The sequence below is a fragment of the Ascaphus truei genome, chromosome 4 (assembly GCF_040206685.1).
Source record: "Ascaphus truei isolate aAscTru1 chromosome 4, aAscTru1.hap1, whole genome shotgun sequence".
In the NCBI taxonomy this organism is placed as follows: Eukaryota; Metazoa; Chordata; class Amphibia; order Anura; family Ascaphidae; genus Ascaphus; species Ascaphus truei.
Genome location: NC_134486.1, coordinates 296481365 through 296498800, shown reverse-complemented (window position 1 = coordinate 296498800; position 17436 = coordinate 296481365). Strand labels below are relative to the sequence as shown.

At 46.2% G+C, this 17436-nt stretch overlaps 1 protein-coding gene across 2 annotated transcripts in view; it reads right to left on the bottom strand.

Annotated features, from left to right (window-relative positions):
- Positions 1 to 17436, bottom strand: part of LOC142493537 (amine sulfotransferase-like) — an 85659-nt gene that overhangs the window by 30745 nt on the left and 37478 nt on the right. For both annotated transcript variants that reach the window (XM_075597710.1, XM_075597709.1), the window contains exons 2-3: positions 14043 to 14219; positions 8911 to 9119 (exon numbers count right to left, since the gene is read on the bottom strand). In XM_075597710.1, the coding sequence (XP_075453825.1) occupies positions 8911 to 9119; positions 14043 to 14193 (360 nt within the window). In that variant the 5' untranslated portion in view covers positions 14194 to 14219. The remainder of the gene's footprint in view (positions 1 to 8910; positions 9120 to 14042; positions 14220 to 17436) is intronic.

Here is a 17436-nt window from a genome sequence, read left to right as displayed (position 1 = left end):
ATGTAACTACATGTAACAATATGACCCGATAAGCCACCACATTGTGGGACTGCCTCCCGCTATTATGGGCCACTGCAGGAATCAATGATTTGAATGAAACACTGCGGAGCATATAAATGTATGGCCATACTCTTTGAAATATAGCCATACTCTTTGTAATTAGATACATACCCAGTAGGCACATTCAGAAGAGTGCCGGACACAATAACACTATTTGTGTACTCCCCGATATTTCAGGGTATATGCACGGGGTCCACGGGGCAAAAACCAAGGGGCGCAAGGGGCTACACGGCAAATTTTCACCGAAATAAACGCAGACCCCTTTAAAACAAGTCTGTCTATAGTCCCAAAACTACAGTGTGCCTGCGCGACCAGCTAAAAACACACAGAGCAATATCTCTATATGCATGGTGGGCATTAACCCCATCAGTGCCGTAACACCATACGTATAATCAGAGCGAGGTAACAACACACTATCAGGGTATATCTATATCCCCACCAACACAATACTCACCCAGCTGGCCACACAGAGCAGCTGGGGACCCTCCGTCTACTGTGGCTGGGTGCATGGCTGATCCTGGCGGTGCATCTACTCGCGGGACCACACACTGCCTATGACATCACTAAAGTCCAGAGACATAAAAGAACTAAGCTTAAGGCATAGGGTGTAATACATTCCAGCACCACCAGATGTCACATTTGAGTGGCTTACATCCACTACAGGATATACATTGATTTACCTTGATGTACTACAAAGATATGCTTAACATCTAATGCACCACAGTGAATTAACATTAGCTATATCTGCTGAAGGGCCCAGAATAATTCCTCTGGTCCTACTTCTGTGACATAACTAGTGTCTTTTAATATAGTAAATACTGTTTTTTTATTATTTGCTATTTTTATTGCACAATCACAAAATTTGATTAAAATATTTATTATTTTGCTAAACACATTTTTTCCCCTGACCACATTTATTCCATAACGGTCTGCGGTGCGCCTATAAAGGGATTCTATTCTGTGTACCTCTCTAGATACACTCATTGTCTGTTCATATACCCACTCCCTAGGCAGCACGCCCTAACCAACAAGGGGTTTTCGAGCGAGGTCTCTATCTATTGCTATCTACCAGCTTGTATTGTATCAACTATCTGATGGTCCAATAAAAGGTATCGTAATACTTACTGTACTCCATACTTGTCCCTCCTTTGTTACGTTACTACATGGAAGAAAGACCAACCCAGCTGGCCACACTTCTATTACCGTAATACAAATACATGTATAATTTCACTTTGCTTTTATCTGTATTGGAGATGGGAATTCCTACAAATCAATCAGTTAAACAAGGTGAACCTGCTGTTTTTCAGTAATTGCTATATACCCGGCGTTGCCCAGGATAGAATTTTCCCGCTCCACCTCGCTCCGCTCACCCCCTATCTCAGCTCCCCCTCTCTCTCACCTCCTCTCTCTCCCCATTGCCCTCTCTCTCCCCTGTTTCCCCCCCTTCCCCTTTCGCCCCCGTTGACTGCAATTTGGGCCCCCCATGCACATGAATGTGGCCCACCCACATTCAAAGCTGGGGACCCCCCGTTCAAGGCTCCGGCCCCCCTTCCCACCTCCATCCCCCCCTTCACAGCTCTGTGTCCCCCCCTTAACATTGGTGATTTCCCCCCCTTGACCGGGTGAGTGGGTGGGTGGGTTAGTGACTTTAGTGAATTTTAGTGACTGGGTGGGTGACTGGGTGGGTGACTGGGTAGGTGGGCATCTCTTCCCCCCGCTGCATGTCTGCCCCCCTTGCAACCACCCCCCTTTCTGTCCCCCATACCTGATGCAGCAACGGAGGTTGCAGGTAGGAGCCGGGGGAAGGGAGAGGCGGAGAGAGCGGGGGGAGCAGCCTCTGGGTGGGGGGTCCAGGCTCTGGGGAGAGGAAGCAATGAAGGGAGAGCCGGGTGAGTGAGTTTGGGCCCTGGGGAGGTGAACCGGGGAAGGGAGAGCGGGCTCTGAGGGAACCCCCGTGCATCTCTCCCTCCCACGCATTTTCCCCCAATCGCATCTTACCCCCTGTGGCAGGACGGCCTGTAGCCAAGGTCAGGGAACAGTCCACACGTGTAGTTTCAGGATAATGAAAATGTTCAGTGGATTTATTATATAACATGTGGGTACACTGTCCCTTTAAACCAAAACAAAACCTGCTCCACATTGGGAGAACTGACTAACACACCAGGCCTATCTAGCAGGCTGGCTGGCTAAACCATTACCAAACTATAAGTGTATATTAAGCAGTCAGGAAAACAAATGAACAATTCTTACTTTGGTTGAAGTAGTGACTTTGGTGAATCCGTCTGGCTAACAGCTCACATAGCAGTGTGCTCTGGTCTAAGGCAGCCAGCTACTGCCAGTAACAAGATCCTTTTCTACCTTGCTGGTTATCAGGTGTCAGCTTACCTCCTGATTACTTAGCTTCCTCCTGAGTTAACCTTCTGAGTGCTGGATGAAGCACTCAGACATATGTTTCCCAGGCATAACTGATAGGGGTTGACTTCACCCTGTCACATACCTCCCCTGTTTGTGTGTGGCTAGGGTCCCACACGGCTGAAGCCCGACCCTCCACTCCTTCTCTTGACAAAAAATCAGCATTTCCATGGTCCTTTCCAGGTCTATGCTGTATATCAAAAGAGAAGGGTTGGAGGGCCATATACCACCTGGTCAACCTTGAGTTTGTGTCCTTCATGGTGTTTAACCATTGCAAGGGCGCATGGTCAGTGACCAGGGTGAAGTGTACTCCGGCGACATAATGTCTCAAGGCCTCAATTGCCCATTTTACAGCGAGGCACTCCTTCTCAATGACGGAATACCTCACTTCCCTTGGGAACAGCTTCCGGCTGATGAACAGTATGGGGTGTTCAACACCATCAAATTGCTGGGACAGCACTGCTCCCAGTCCTACCTCTGAGGTATCCGTCTGGATGATGAAGGGCTCTTTAAAATCTGGGCTCCGAAGAGCGGGGCCCTCTGACAGGCACTTTTTTAGCATGTCAAAGGCGTCTTGGCACTCCCAAGACCATTTAACTTGGGTCGGGGCACTCTTTTTTGTCAGATCTGTTAGGGGTGCAGAAATTTCTGAAAAATTGGGGATAAACCGCCTGTAATACCCTGCTAACCCCAAAAGGGAGCGGACCTGTGTCTTTGTCTGTGGGGTGGGGACTTCTTTATGGCGGCCACCTTGCTAGCTAGTGGCCTTACTATCCCTCCCCCAATGGCATAGCACAAGTATTTTTTAGTGGATTTACCCAGTGCACATTTTTTTGGATTTGCAGTGAGCCCTGCTTCTCTTAAGGACATTAGGACTGCCCTTAACCTTTTTATATGAGACTGCCAGTGTCTGCTAGAGATGACAATGTCATCCAAGTCGGCCGCGGCATATGTCCTATGGGGTCATAGTACCTTGTCCATTAACCTTTGGAACGTGTCTGGAGCCCCATGTAACCCAAATGGCATAGTGACGAATTGGTATAAACCGAGATGGGTGGCGAAGGCAGTTTTGCATTTGGATTCTTCCACTAGAGGTATCTGCCAATATCCTTTCGTGAGATCTAGGGTGGAGATATACTCTGCTTTACCAAGAGAGTCAAGCAATTCATCCACCCTAGGCATTGGGTATGCATCGAATCTGGATACAACATTTACCTTTCGTAGATCCACGCAAAACCTCACCTTCCCACCTGGTTTAGGGACCAACACTATAGGGCTACACCATTTGCTGTGGGATTCCTCGATCATGCCCAACTCCAACATGTCTATTATCTCCCTCTCTACCATGTCTTTTCGGCCCTCTGGCAATCTATAGGGACGGGACCGTACTTTTACGCCCGGTTCTGTCTCAATCCTATGGGACACTTATCCAGTCTGCCCTGGCAGCTCAGAAAAAAACATCTGGGAACTGGTCACATAATTCTAGTAGGTCTGACCTTTGTTCCGTTGTTAACTGCCCTCCCATGGGAACCTGATGGTCATTGTACGTACTACCGTTTGGAAGCTGTGGACCCAAATCCGTCTCTCCTTCCTGAGGGTGGATGAACAGCGATCTCATCGTTTTCCAGGGTTTCAGGAGGTTTACGTTGTAGATTTGTTTACCCTTCCTGGACCCTGGTTGAGAGATCTCATAGTTCACCTCCCCGGTGCGGCGGAGAACTTGGAAAGGACCCTGCCACTTCGCAAGGAGTTTACTCTCTGATGTCGGTAGTAGTAGCATCACTTGGTCCCCAGGTTGAAAGACCCTCAAGCGAGCATTTTGGTTGTACTGCCTCTCTTGACTTTCTTGAGCAGATTTGAGGTTTTCCTTAGCAAACCGACCTATCATGTCTAGGCGGTTTCTAAGGTCTATGACATTCTGAAGGGTATTCTTGGAGGGGGAGGGCTCCTCCTCCCAGGATTCCTTCAGAAGGTCGAGAATACCCCGAGGTTGGTGTCCATATAGGAGCTCAAACGGGGAGAAGCCTGTGGATGATTGGGAACTTCTCGTACCGCAAACAACAGGAAAGGGAGAAGTTCATCCCAAGCTCGCTTTTCAGTGTCCACAAACTTCCTAAGCATGGTTTTTAAAGTACGGTTAAACCTCTCTACCAATCCATCAGTCTGAGGATGGTAGACTGAGGTCCGGACGGATTTTACCTCCAATAACTTCAGGACATCCTGCATTAACTTTACCTGAAATTTGTTCCCTTGTCAGTTAACATTACTTGGGGAAGCCCTACCCTAGAGAACAGTTCTAACAGCCTGTGAGCAACCTGTTTAGCAGTGGCTGATCTCAAAGGGAAGGCCTCAGGATATCTGGTGGCATAATCTACAACAACGAGTATAAATTTATGTCCCTTCGCAGAGGGTTCTAAAGGTCCCACCAGATCTACCCCTAGTCTCTCGAATGGGACGGCTACCAAGGGCAGAGGGACCAAAGGAGCCGGCTTCTGTCCTTTTTGGCTAGTTAACTGGCATTCAGGACATGTCTCACATAGTTTCATGATGTCATCATGTATGCCTGGCCAATAAAACCGGGACGAGATGCGGCCCGTGGTCTTATCTCTTCCCAAATGACCATCCCATGGGAGCGTATGGGCTAGGCTGAACACTGTTTTAATTAACCCTTTAGGGACTAGCATCTGTCGAATGACCTCCCCTGTTTGTGTAACCTTATTCACACGATATAGGATGTCATTCAACAGTTCAAAATGTGGAAACACTCTTACACCTTGTTCATCCATTATCTTGTTGTTGACCTGTACCACCTTCTCAAATTGTCTAGCCAGAGCTGGGTCTTCCCTCTGCCTCTGACGGAAGTCAGGAAGATCCAGGTCTGGCAAAATTCCCGTATCTATCTGTTCCCCACCCTGGTCATCTCCGGCCATGACCTGCAGTCCTTTGGGCTGACTAATGTTACCAGGAGTCCCAGCCTTTCTTAACCAGTCCTCTTTTTCCGCACGTCTCTGTTTACGTGTCTTTGGGACGTGGTGTCTACGGGGGAAAATCTCTGGGGAAAAAGGAAACAATCTCCGGGCTTCTCCGGTGCCAGAGAAGTAGGCTCCGTAGGAGCAGGGGCCAACAATGTTTCGAAGTAGGGCCAGTCTCGGCCAAGTAGAACAGGAGCAGGTAGCCAGGGAGCAACTCCCACTAGTAGGCTAGCCTCTTGATCCTTGATACGCAGTTGAATGTTCGCCGTCGGGTAGCTCTTTGTATCCCCATGGATACACTCGATATTCCACGGCGAGTCATAGGATAGTCTGTTGCTTGGAATTAGGCCCTCTAGGATCAGGGTTTTTTCAGATCCCGAGTCCAGCATGGCTTTGACTATTTTCCCCTCCAGAGATGCTGGGACTAACCATGGATTGTGGTCCCCTCGGAGAGAAGCTGTGGCAGTGGTTCTGCCATATGAACAGTCCATCTCATCATCTCCGGAGTCCGCAAACTCGGTCGTCAGCGGAAGCTATCGACGGGGTTCGGTGTTGGGACCTCTCCGCTGTTGGATGGGATCCTCCCTTCTGGTTGGTGGTGGTATCCTCTCCACCGGATGGGTGACGGGAGTCCAGGTTCTCGGGGAATACTGTAGGTGGCGGCCTCCCTTGAGTGATCCAATGGCCTCGGACCCGGGATGGGCGTCCTGCGGGAGTTTGTACCAGGAACCCTCCGAGATGGGAAAGGGTCTTCCAGTCAGGGTTGACTGGATCTCCCGAGCTGGCGGGTTGTTGACCCCTCGATTGTCTGCTCTCCTGCCTCTGGCATCACCGGAAGCAACTGGTGTTTGCACGGACCATTCTCAGCTATCCTGTTGGGTTTCATCGCCAAGGAATTTTTCCACCAAGTGGACCGCTGAATCCAGGGAAAATGCAGCGTGTCTTTTTACCCAGGAGCGGGAGGAGGGGAGCAGTATCTGTATGAACTGCTCGAGCACAAACAGTTCAAGGATCTCTGCCTTGGTATGCTTCTCCGGTTGTATCCACCTGGTACATAAGTCTACTAAGCGGTGGGCTACGACCCGGGATCGGTCTCTGTTTGCATATTTGACTGTCCGGAACTGCTGTCGGTAGGTCTCTGGAGTGACGCCTAGGTGATCCAGAATAGCAGCCTTTAGTTGCTGATAGTCCATGGCCTCGTCTGCTTGAAGAGCCTGGTAGGCTGCCTGAGCTTCTCCTATGAGGAGTGGAGCCAGAGTCGTTACCCAGCGATCAACTGTCCAGCTGTGGGCCGTGCCTCTGGGTCTTCGGTTGGCTTCATTTTAGGCAGCATCACCGGTGGGTTATTTGGAATCTCTGGTCTGCCTGGGGCTGGGCCTTTGGCCAGCAGTTGGAGTAGCTTTTCCTCTCGCCGGGCCTGTTGCTCATCTTGCTGGGCTTGTCGCTCAGCTTGCTGAGCTTGATGTTCAGCTTGCTTCTCTGCTAGCTGGAGCTGTTGCTCAAGGAACTGAGAAGAAATTGTATCCATTTTTTTTTGTGTGGCCCTTCAGATACAGGGGCCATCCGATATCCCACTTCTGACACCACCTGTGGCAGGACGGCCTGTAGCCGAGGTCAGGGAACAGTCCACACGTGTAGTTTCAGGATAATGAAAATGTTTAGTGGCTTTATTTCTCCACAACATAACATAACATGTGGGTACACTGTCCCTTTAAACCAAAACAAAACCTGCTCCACATTGGGAGAACTGACTAACACACCAGGCCTATCTAGCAGGCTGGCTGGCTAAACCATTACCAAACCATAAGTGTATATTAAGTAGTCAGGAAAACAAATGAAAAATTCTTACTTTGGTTGAAGTAGTGACTTTGGTGAATCCGTCTGGCTAACAGCTCACCTAGCAGTGTGCTCTGGTCTAAGGCAGCCAGCTACTGCCAATAACAAGATCCTTTTCTACCTTGCTGGTTATCAGGTGTCAGCTTACCTCCTGATTACCTAGCTTCCTCCTGAGTTAACCTTCTGAGTGCTGGATGAAGCACTCAGACATATGTTTCCCAGGCATAACTGATAGGGGTTGACTTCACCCTGTCACCCCCCCCCCACGCATCTCACACCCCACTCACGCACCTCACCCCCTCTGGCCCCCATATCGGAAGCGGCATCGGAGGATGCAGGTAGGAGCCGGTGAACGGAGAGGGGGAGAGAGTCGTGGAAGCGGGCTCTGGGGGGGAGAGCGGAGAAGCGGGCTCAAAGGCGCGGCGGGTGGAGTGTGTGAGTCGGCGGGCCTCGTGGCTCTCACGCAGTGTGAGGAGCCTGTGAGGGCGTGTGTATTTGTGTTTGTGACGTAACCCCACCCCGCAGGCCAATCACAGCGTGAGCCACCGCCATCCACGTGAGCCACCGCAACCAATGAGCAACCTCACAAATCCACACACAACCAAATTTTCAGTTTTATATATATATATATATATATATATATATATATATATATATATATATATATATTAAGGTTATGGTGGGTAAAAAAAGTGACAAAAACCCTCCACAGTAACGCATATAGCAACTGTAAATATTGTCTAAGACATGCAAATGAATATACAATAATATTTACAGTTGCTATATTCTTTACTGTCGAGGGTTTTTGTCACTTTTTTTACCCACCATAACCTTAATAAGTGTGGTGATTACCTACTCTTAATCTCAAATGAGCAAATACCAGCAACCAACCTCACACTGATGATACCCATCAAGGTTGAAACATGTCTGTGAGTGGGTTTACTGGCTTTGCATCTCCCAAGCCCTTGCTTAAAAGCTGTGTCTAAAGCAGCATGCATTGGCTAAGGGTTGTTCATGTAATGTGATCTTAAGATAAAAGGTGGCACTGTGTGCTCATTTGCATGTCATTTCCCAGAATCCCTTGCTGCAGTGGAAGTGCTGTGTGCTCGGCGATAATGGTGAAAGACAGGGTTGTAGATCTGCCTAAGACATGCAATATATATATATATATTTCTTATTGTTACATGTTTGTACATGATTACTAACAGAATGACAATAATCCATGTGAATTTCACACATTCCCTTAGTAATCATTGGGGAAATATTCAATGTTCATTATGAGATATCTGTAGATACGCTGTACAATGAGTCATGCGAGGGCAAACGTGTGTTGTATACAATTAGACCATCAATTTGTGAATTCTAATTGTTTTGGTTTACTACGTCAATGGCACATTGGAAGCAGTGAGTTTAAAATGAATACCACTTTATGAAGACTATTTTCCTTATACTGCCATGAATTCATATTTTCAAATCAAAGAGGTATGTGTTCACCCAAGGAAGCATCAACTTTTAGCAATGTCAAGATTCACAATTAATAAGTAATGACACTAAAGATTAAGAAAATACTCTTTCAAGTTTGTTTTTCTAGCCATTTGAATACAGTACAGAGGAACAGCGTGTTTCTTACTTTTCCTTTCTTGCTTCTCAGATCCTTTGGAAGAAGATGATACATTAAATTTGATGCAAAAAGGCGAGGTGAGGGAAGGGCAACGTAATCTACATATTTCAATTTATATTCCATCCATGGCACTCTTTCAGTCGTTACAATATTTTCTGTCCCATTGCGGTGTCCTTCATTGAAAATTAAGCTCAATATTTGCTGGCTCCAAGTGGAACCTGTGAATAAGTAAATATGTGCTTTTTAAATATATATGGATATCATAGAATTGTTTATAGCGCTCTCACTGCTTTAATTGAATGTCATGCTTTCTTTAAAGATAGGATCGTTCTCATTTCTCACTTTAACTTAATCTACAAATAGGTCTGTGAAAGTAATGTGTCTAAAAGTGTGCAAAATGTTGTTTATATTTGTCCATACAGCAGTATTATACATGTTTTCTTCAATAATCCTCTGCATACTTCCCACCACCAGCTACCACAATAGGTTACAAATGTAGCAGAGTCCCCCCTCCTTACCTCCGGTGAGGGGGAACTGCTATTTTATGCCGCCAGAGCTCCGCGCTGTATTGTAGGGCGGTGGGCAGCCGTTTTGGGAGTCGTGCATGCGCAGAATGGCAGGCGCGCATGCGCAGTGGGCAGAGTGCGGCGACATCTTAAACCGGCTCCGCAAGATGCAACTTCCAGGATCCTCTGGGGGGAGGGAATCATGTCTGGCCAGCCAACCAATTAGAGACTGCGAGGAAGGAGAGAAAGGATATCCTCCGCTGCAGGGAGCGTGCAAAGTTAGTCTGATGGAGGGTGGCAAGAGAGCAGGTAGTGAGTGTCCAGGGAGCAGTGCCCCTGGACTAGGCCAAGGTTTGCTCCCTTAGGCCCCAGCTAGGCCCTGAGTCACAGCCAGTTGAGTGTTATAGGGAAGGCCCCAGATAGGGACGCTTCCCCTTTAGTGTATTTCTGCACCGGTGACTGGACGGCCTCACAGTGCCCTGTGGCCTGGGTCCAGATCACAGGAAATAGAGACATAGAGGGCTATCCACTAAGCAGTGATAACTGATTTTAAGTGAGATAAATGGCTTTTAAGACTGATACTGCCTGCTGCGCGATTCATTAAGCAGTGATAAGGGTGCATTATTGGCCTTCAAAGGCATTTTTTCACCAAAAAAAAAAACTCAGAAAAAAACTTGGCTGATCAGGCAAAAAACGGCAAATGTGCCGTTTTTTGCAAGTCAGCACGATTCACTAAGCAGTGATAAGTAAATCATACTTGAAAAGCACACCAGATTTTTGCACAAGCTAAAGGCTGGCGCAAAAGAGATGGAGATATGATTTAAAGCATTGTTTATGTTTTTTCAAGCACACAATTAATATAAGATTCTGACAGGTGTCCCCGGGTAGTTCCCATGGGTGTCCGGGTGTCCTCGGGTCGTCCCCATGGGTGTCTGGGAGCCTCCAGGTGGACCCGTTGATATCTGTGGGCCCTCGGGTGGTCCCCGCGGATGTCGGGGGTCCCCGCTGGCCTGTGGTACCCATCGTGTGGAATTGAAATTAACACCCCCCCCACCCTGCCCCCTTCAGTACAAAAATGGTCAACATTACTATTATCCAGATATGGATAATAGTGCATTTGTCCATTAAAAATTAAACATTAATAAGCAGAAAGAAAAAAAATAAAACTTGCACTCACCCCTGCCAGGCTGCCACGATGAAGGCCGTCCTCATCCTCATCACTGTCCATGTCCTCCGTTGCCACAAACAATGCAGTACAATAACAAATACAATCTAATGTCCCCTAACCCCTCAATCACCTTAGCGGTTCGTAACCTCTATAGTAATTAAGGGGTTAACCCCCGTTACCAAGCATAACCACCCTTCCCAAGCAACTACCACCACTCTCCACCCATTCATTGGTACAGAGGGTACATCATGCCCATATAATATGGGCATGATTTACCATTATAGCAATAAATGGTGAATTAAACAAAAACCAGGCCCAAAATAAAACACATTACATATCCAACTGAACACATAACACACACCAATAAAACATTTGATGACACAGTGGGCACATCCTGCCCATATAATTTATTGAGTTAACACTATGCCAGTCAATGGTTAATCTAAAAATTAACTACTACAAACAATAGCCAATGTAATCAAAACAAGCACCAAATAAACAAGAATAATTAAGTAAACACCACAAAATTAGCAGCAATCTATTAAGCAAATACGAAACAAAGTCCCCAATTAACCATTAAAACACCAAAATAAAACCATCATGAAATAAAATAAAGCTCCAAATAAACACCACCATTGAAATTAAAAATAGCAAAAATAATCTAATAATCTAATAATTTAATAATATTAAAAAGCAAACACCAAAAAGCCCCCTGAAATAATCCATTGAAAACACCAAAAAAATGCCATGAGACAAAATCAAACACACAAAATAAATGGCATTAAAAAGAAATACAAAAATCGAACATATAATCAGAAGACTATAAACAGCCCCCTATAGTTGCACTCAAAATAGATGACAAATAAGGTATATTGTCAAATAGTGGATAGCTGGATATAAGCCAAATCCATCACATAGGATTGAAAGCAACCAGGTCACTCTCAAAATAGAAAATAATAAAGACTTTAATAGTAATAATATAAAAATCGACGAAACACAATAAAAATGCACAACAGTGCATAAATAAAATCCCCTAATGTGTCAGGTAACGGTAAGTGTATGGTCAAATAATTGTACCAAGAGATACAGCTAATAGCCGGTCAAAAGCTAAATCAACAGCTGCTAAGTTGCACACACAGAAATGCAAAAAACGGGTATATATTTGCAAATAGGAAGTGGATAGACAATGTATAGATAATAGCCACTATATACACTGTGATAAGCTATCCCCCTGTATACACGAGGAATAAGTACAATCAATGTAGTCCCAATAGTGGATACGTGTGGGGTAGTGCAGTATGGTTGCGCTCACCACGAGGTACGCAGTGGCAAAACCCCACAAAGTATATGCAACAGCAGACCCAGTATGTAGCATACAACCTGGTGTCCGTAAAGCAGCCTAGGAACTCCGTGGGCAGGTAGGAGTTACCATTCCTCAAACCACAAGCCGCGCATGCGTCAACGTGATGACGTCACGGCGTACCCCGACGTACGTTTCACGCGTCACCGCACGCTTTCTCAAGGGGGAGGACGTTGACGTCAGGTATTTATGATTCTGTTAATTTGTCCAATTACATTTGAGTCCTTGAAATAAGGGGGCGCTGTATGAAAATGGTTGCAATTCCTAAACGTTTCATATGATATTTTTGTTCAACCCCTTGAATTAAAGCTGAAAGTCTGCATTTCTATTGCATCTCGGTTGTTTCATTTCAAATCCATTGTGGTGGAGTACAGAGCCAAAATTGTGAAAATTGTGTCACTGTCCAATTATTTCCGGACCTAACTGTACATCAGAATAAAATTACAATGAAAAAACTGTAAAATAAAAATAACATACATTCAATATTTTTTCTGACCTTTAGATGCCTTCACCCTCCGATTCCAGGGGTCTCCGGAAGCTCTTGAAACAATCCACGATCCCAAACAGCAACAGGTAAAAGCCAAAGTCCCTTTATCCTGTCTTTATCTTCATCTGTTAATTGTAATCCCTTTTGGGGTCTTCTATCTTCTTGTTCTTCTTCATCTGTAGCTGTATCTTTATCTTCATCCATCTTCATCTGTAATGCATTGTAATCCTATTGGTGGAGGATGTCTTCCCTCCTTGGCTTTTGCCGGCAAATGAGGCTGCACAGGCTTTTATAGGCCTTTGACGTCACATTTGTGTGCAAATAGTTCACACAACTCTCATTGGCTGTTAAAACCATGTGTCTTTTTTTTTTTGGTGACGTCATGTAAAGGGAGTGAAGCCAGCCAATCAGAATTGCTGTGCTTCCTTTTCCTTTAACATGACGTCACCAAAAGCAACATGGCTGTCGTCACATGGTACTTCTGTCAATTCAATTGGGAGATGTATATCCCCAATCTGCTTGGTTGTAGTAGACCATGTGACTCCCTTTGGCTGACGTCACATCCTTTCCCAAAAATTAGTTTGTTACATGGTCTTCTACAACAAGATTGGGGATACGTCTCCCAATCTGATTGGCTGAAGTACCATGTGACGGCAGCAATGTTGCTTTTGGTGACGTCATATTAAAGGGAAAGGAAGCAGAGCCATTCTGATTGGCTGGCTTCACTCCCTTTACTTGACATCACCAAAAAATAAAAGACACATGGTTTTCACAGCCAATCAGAGGTGTGTGAACCATTTGCACTCAAATGTGACATCACAGGCCTATAAAAGCCTGTGCAGCCTCATTTGACGGGAGGAGGAGGAAGAAGATTATTGTATTTGTTATTGTACTGCATTGTTTGTGGTAACGGACGGTGATGAGGATGAGGAAGGCCTTCATCGTGGAAGCCTGGCAGGGTTGAGTGCAAGTTTTATTTATTTTCATTCTGCTTGTTAATGTTTAATTTTGAATGGACAATTGCACTATTATCCATATCTGGATAATGGTAATTTGACCATTTATGTACTGTATGTGTTAGGGGGCTGGGGGGGGGGTATATTTATTTCAAAGTATTGCCTGTTATGTTTTTTTGGGCACACGATTGGTACCGCAGGCCAGCGGGGACTCGCCGGCCTCTTGTATTAATTGTATGGTGAAAAAAAGGTAAACAATGCTTTAATTCATGACTCCATTTATTTTGCGCCAGTCTTTACCTGGTGCAAAAATCTGCTGTGCTTTTAAAGTACGATTCACTTATCACTGTTAGTGAATCGCGCAGACTGGCAAAAAAACGGTGCGTTTGCCGTTTTTGCCTGATCAGACAGGTTTTTTTTTCACATTTTCTGGGGGGTGAAAAAATGCCTTTTAAGACCAATAAAGCACTGTTATCACTGCTTAGTGAATCACGCAGCAGGCAGTATCAGTCTAAAAAGCCATTTATCTCACTTAAAACCAGTTATCACTGCTTAGTGCATACTGTAGTGCCCTGAGACATTTCTTTATGTCCAGTGAGGGCATTGTACATTTAATATAGCAGTAACATATTGACGTCTTGAATATAAGGAGTAAGAAACTCACCTGATTTTGGATATGCAACCAAGAATACATCACTGTCCTTAATTTCAAACTCCTGCAATGAATCAACGTATTCTGGTTTAACCAGCTGAATTGGGAAACAGAATCCTTTATAGTTGTACAGATTTGGATCACTTAACACAGGAGTAGTCATCGCCGTGATTAAGCAGCAGCTGTTACCTGTATTAAAAAGGAAAATACTGAATATGCAGTTGTGGTACAGTACTTCTACTTTACTAAATAATAATTGCTTATCCGTCCTCAAGAAATGTATGAGTGTATAATGATTACAAAGGGTATCACTAATTTTCTTGACTTTCCAAAGCATAAGGTCAGGATGATGATCTCTTGAAAAGCTCTCAAAGAATGGCCACGGATTTATTATAAACTTGTAATAATAGGGAGTGAAGGGGGGGAGGGATGGTAAGCTCTAGCTACTGTCTGTGATACGGTGCCAGGGGTGAGAGGATCATTGAACGTACTTGCCTAGACAAGTGAGAGAACCCCTTTTGAACAAGCACTCATAGTAGGATTGATACAAGTAATTAAAAATACCTTTATTAGTGTATGTGGGTAAAATAAGTGAAGTACATAAACACTCAACACAATTAAAATACGTATTAAACTTAAAGTCTCTGAGTCTGAAACGTAGACTAATGGAGGTGGTGTTTGAAGGAATATAATGTATCTGGCACCATGTGCAATGAAATCAAAATCAAGAGTTTTAATATTGCTGTGTAAAATAAATAGGGTGCCTCAGTGTGGTGTGTATATTGTAGTTGAAAAGGTCTGGTGTGTGTTACGTAGGTAAAGTGTCAATCACACCGCTTTCAAACCACATCTGATTAATATGTGGTTCTCTGACAGTATGCAAAGTGTAATATAACTAGTACATTACTGGCCAGACCAACATAATAAATGCTGAGTGTGGCCTAATTCGAATCGATTGTCAGAGAGACCACCAAAGGGTTAATGTATATCCTTCAAAACAACGCTGGATAAAATAAAATGTCAAAGAAGAAGGCTACTATGTAGCTAGGGGTAGTGAGGCTATATTGTGGGAACTATTAGTGTATAATAATGTTTTAATTGATTCCCCCTGGTCAGTATTTATTCCAAGGTTATTATAGCCTCAAATGAGCTCAACAAAATTTATATAGTAAATAAATATATAATGGAATGAATAACTGCTCGTATCCCCTGTGAAGGTAGCAAGTGTGTTAGTGTGACAGGCAGCTGAAGTTAACCTTTTGCAATTGGCCTTATTTATTTATTTGTATACCAGCAAGCCTATTCAGAAACACACTTGCTACCTTCACAGGGGATACGAGCAGTTATTCATTCCATTATATATTTATTTACTATATATATAGACACTGTTTTTAAGTATACCCTTTGCTTGCTTCATTCATTGTAACATCGCCGGAAGAAGAGATCAGTGTATCTCGAAAGCTCGCACAAGTAAAAGCATTTCGTTAGCCACAGAACGGTATCATCTATTTATTTTTTGATTATTGAAGCTCGGCTAACACGGTACTCATACCTCTATATATATATATATATGCAGTGTTCGACAATCCTATACATTTACACGCCCGGGGCGGGTTGATTTAACCCCCGGGCAAGTAAATATTGGCCCAAGCAGCACACGTGTTATTTTTTTTAAATTTCCCCCTGCTCGCGCTGAAAATTTTCCCTGCTCGCGCTGGCTAAAAAAAAAAAAACTCCCCCTGCCTGACAGCTGATTGGCACGCTCTCCCAGGCTTTGTGGGTGCTTGGCCAGGCTCTATATGAGCCCGCCCCCAACGAGCGGCCATTCTTTCTGGCCGGAGATCTGATGGAGAGTAAGTACTCTCCAATACTGATTCTTGCAAGCCCACTTACTCCCCGCTTCTCATGCGGGGCAGGTGTTCCCCCTTCTCTCCCTGTCCCCGCTTCCCGCCGATCCCCACACGGGGCAGGATATTGCAGTGGGGGTGTCCCCCCCTTCTTACCCTGTCCCTGCTTCCCGCGTTGGGCAGGAGATTGCAGTGGGGGTGTCCCCCCCTTCTCGCCCTGTCCCGCTTACCTGGCTTCCCGTCGATCCCCACGTGGGGCAGGAGATTGCAGTGGGGGTGTCCCCCCCTTCTCGCCCTGTCCCGCTTACCTGGCTTCCCGTCGATCCCCACGTGGGGCAGGAGATTGTAGTGGGGGTGTCCCCCCTTCTCGCCCTGTCCCAGCTTCCCACGCGGGGCAGGAGATTTTAGTGGGGGTGTCCCCCCTTCTCGCCCTGTCCCGGCTTCCAACGCGGGCTGGAGATTGTAGTGGGGGTGTTCCCCCCACTTACCTGGCTTCCCGCCGATCCCCCTGCGGGGCTGGAGATGGTCACGGGGGGGTGGCGAGCGGGGCAGTGGTGGTGCGTGTGTGTGTGTGTGTGTGTGTGTGTGTGTGTGTGTGTGTGTGTGTGCGTGTGCGTGTGCGTGTGCGTGTGCGTGTGCGTGTGCGTGTGCGTGTGCGTGTGCGTGTGTGTGCATGGGTGTGTGTATGCATGGGTGTGTGTGTGTGTGTGTGTGTGTGTGTGTGTGTGTGTGTGTGTATGTGTGTGTGTATGCATGGGTGTGTGTGTGTGCATGGGACAGTGTGCCTCCCCCCACCCTGCCGCCTCCCCAAAGATTACACTAAGATTGCGCAGCCGCCGCATGAGGTGTGTGTGGGGGGGGGATATGCCGGTCTGCCCGCCCGACCACTAGCTTCATGCCGTGCGGGATATGCCGGCGAGGGGAGCAGGGCAGTGGCGGCCATGGCGGGGCTGACTGTCCCCTGGGGCGCCCGCTGGGGGACACCTCACCACATGCCTCCCACCCACCCTACCTCCCCAGTGCTTACACTACGCCCGAGTGAGGTATGGGGGGAGGACACCGGCCTGCCCGCCCAATAGCTTCATGCCCACGCGGGGGGGAGGGGGGTGTAAGGTGCTGGGGGGTAATGCAGGCCCAAGGAATAAAAAATAAAAAGGCAGGTTATAATTAAAAATATAAAGAGGGTCTTTTGGTGGCATCGCCGGATAAGGTAGCGGGGGGGGAAGGGGGGCCAAAGGGGTTGTACACTGTTAAATAAAACAGTGTTTGGTTGATTGTAACAATTTTTTATGCTGTCTACAGTTATTGCTAATGTATTTGTCCCATTCTACAGTCAGTCACCCACTCATTCACCCTGTCACTCACCCAGTCAGTCACTCACCCAGTCACCCACTAACCCAGTCAGTCACCCACCCAGTCAGTCAGTCAGTCACCCACTCACTCACCCAGTCACCCACTCACTCACCCAGTCAGTCACTCAGTCAGTCACCCACTCACTCACCCAGTCAGTCAGTCAGTAACCCAGTCAGTCACTCACCCAGTCAGTCAGTAACCCAGTC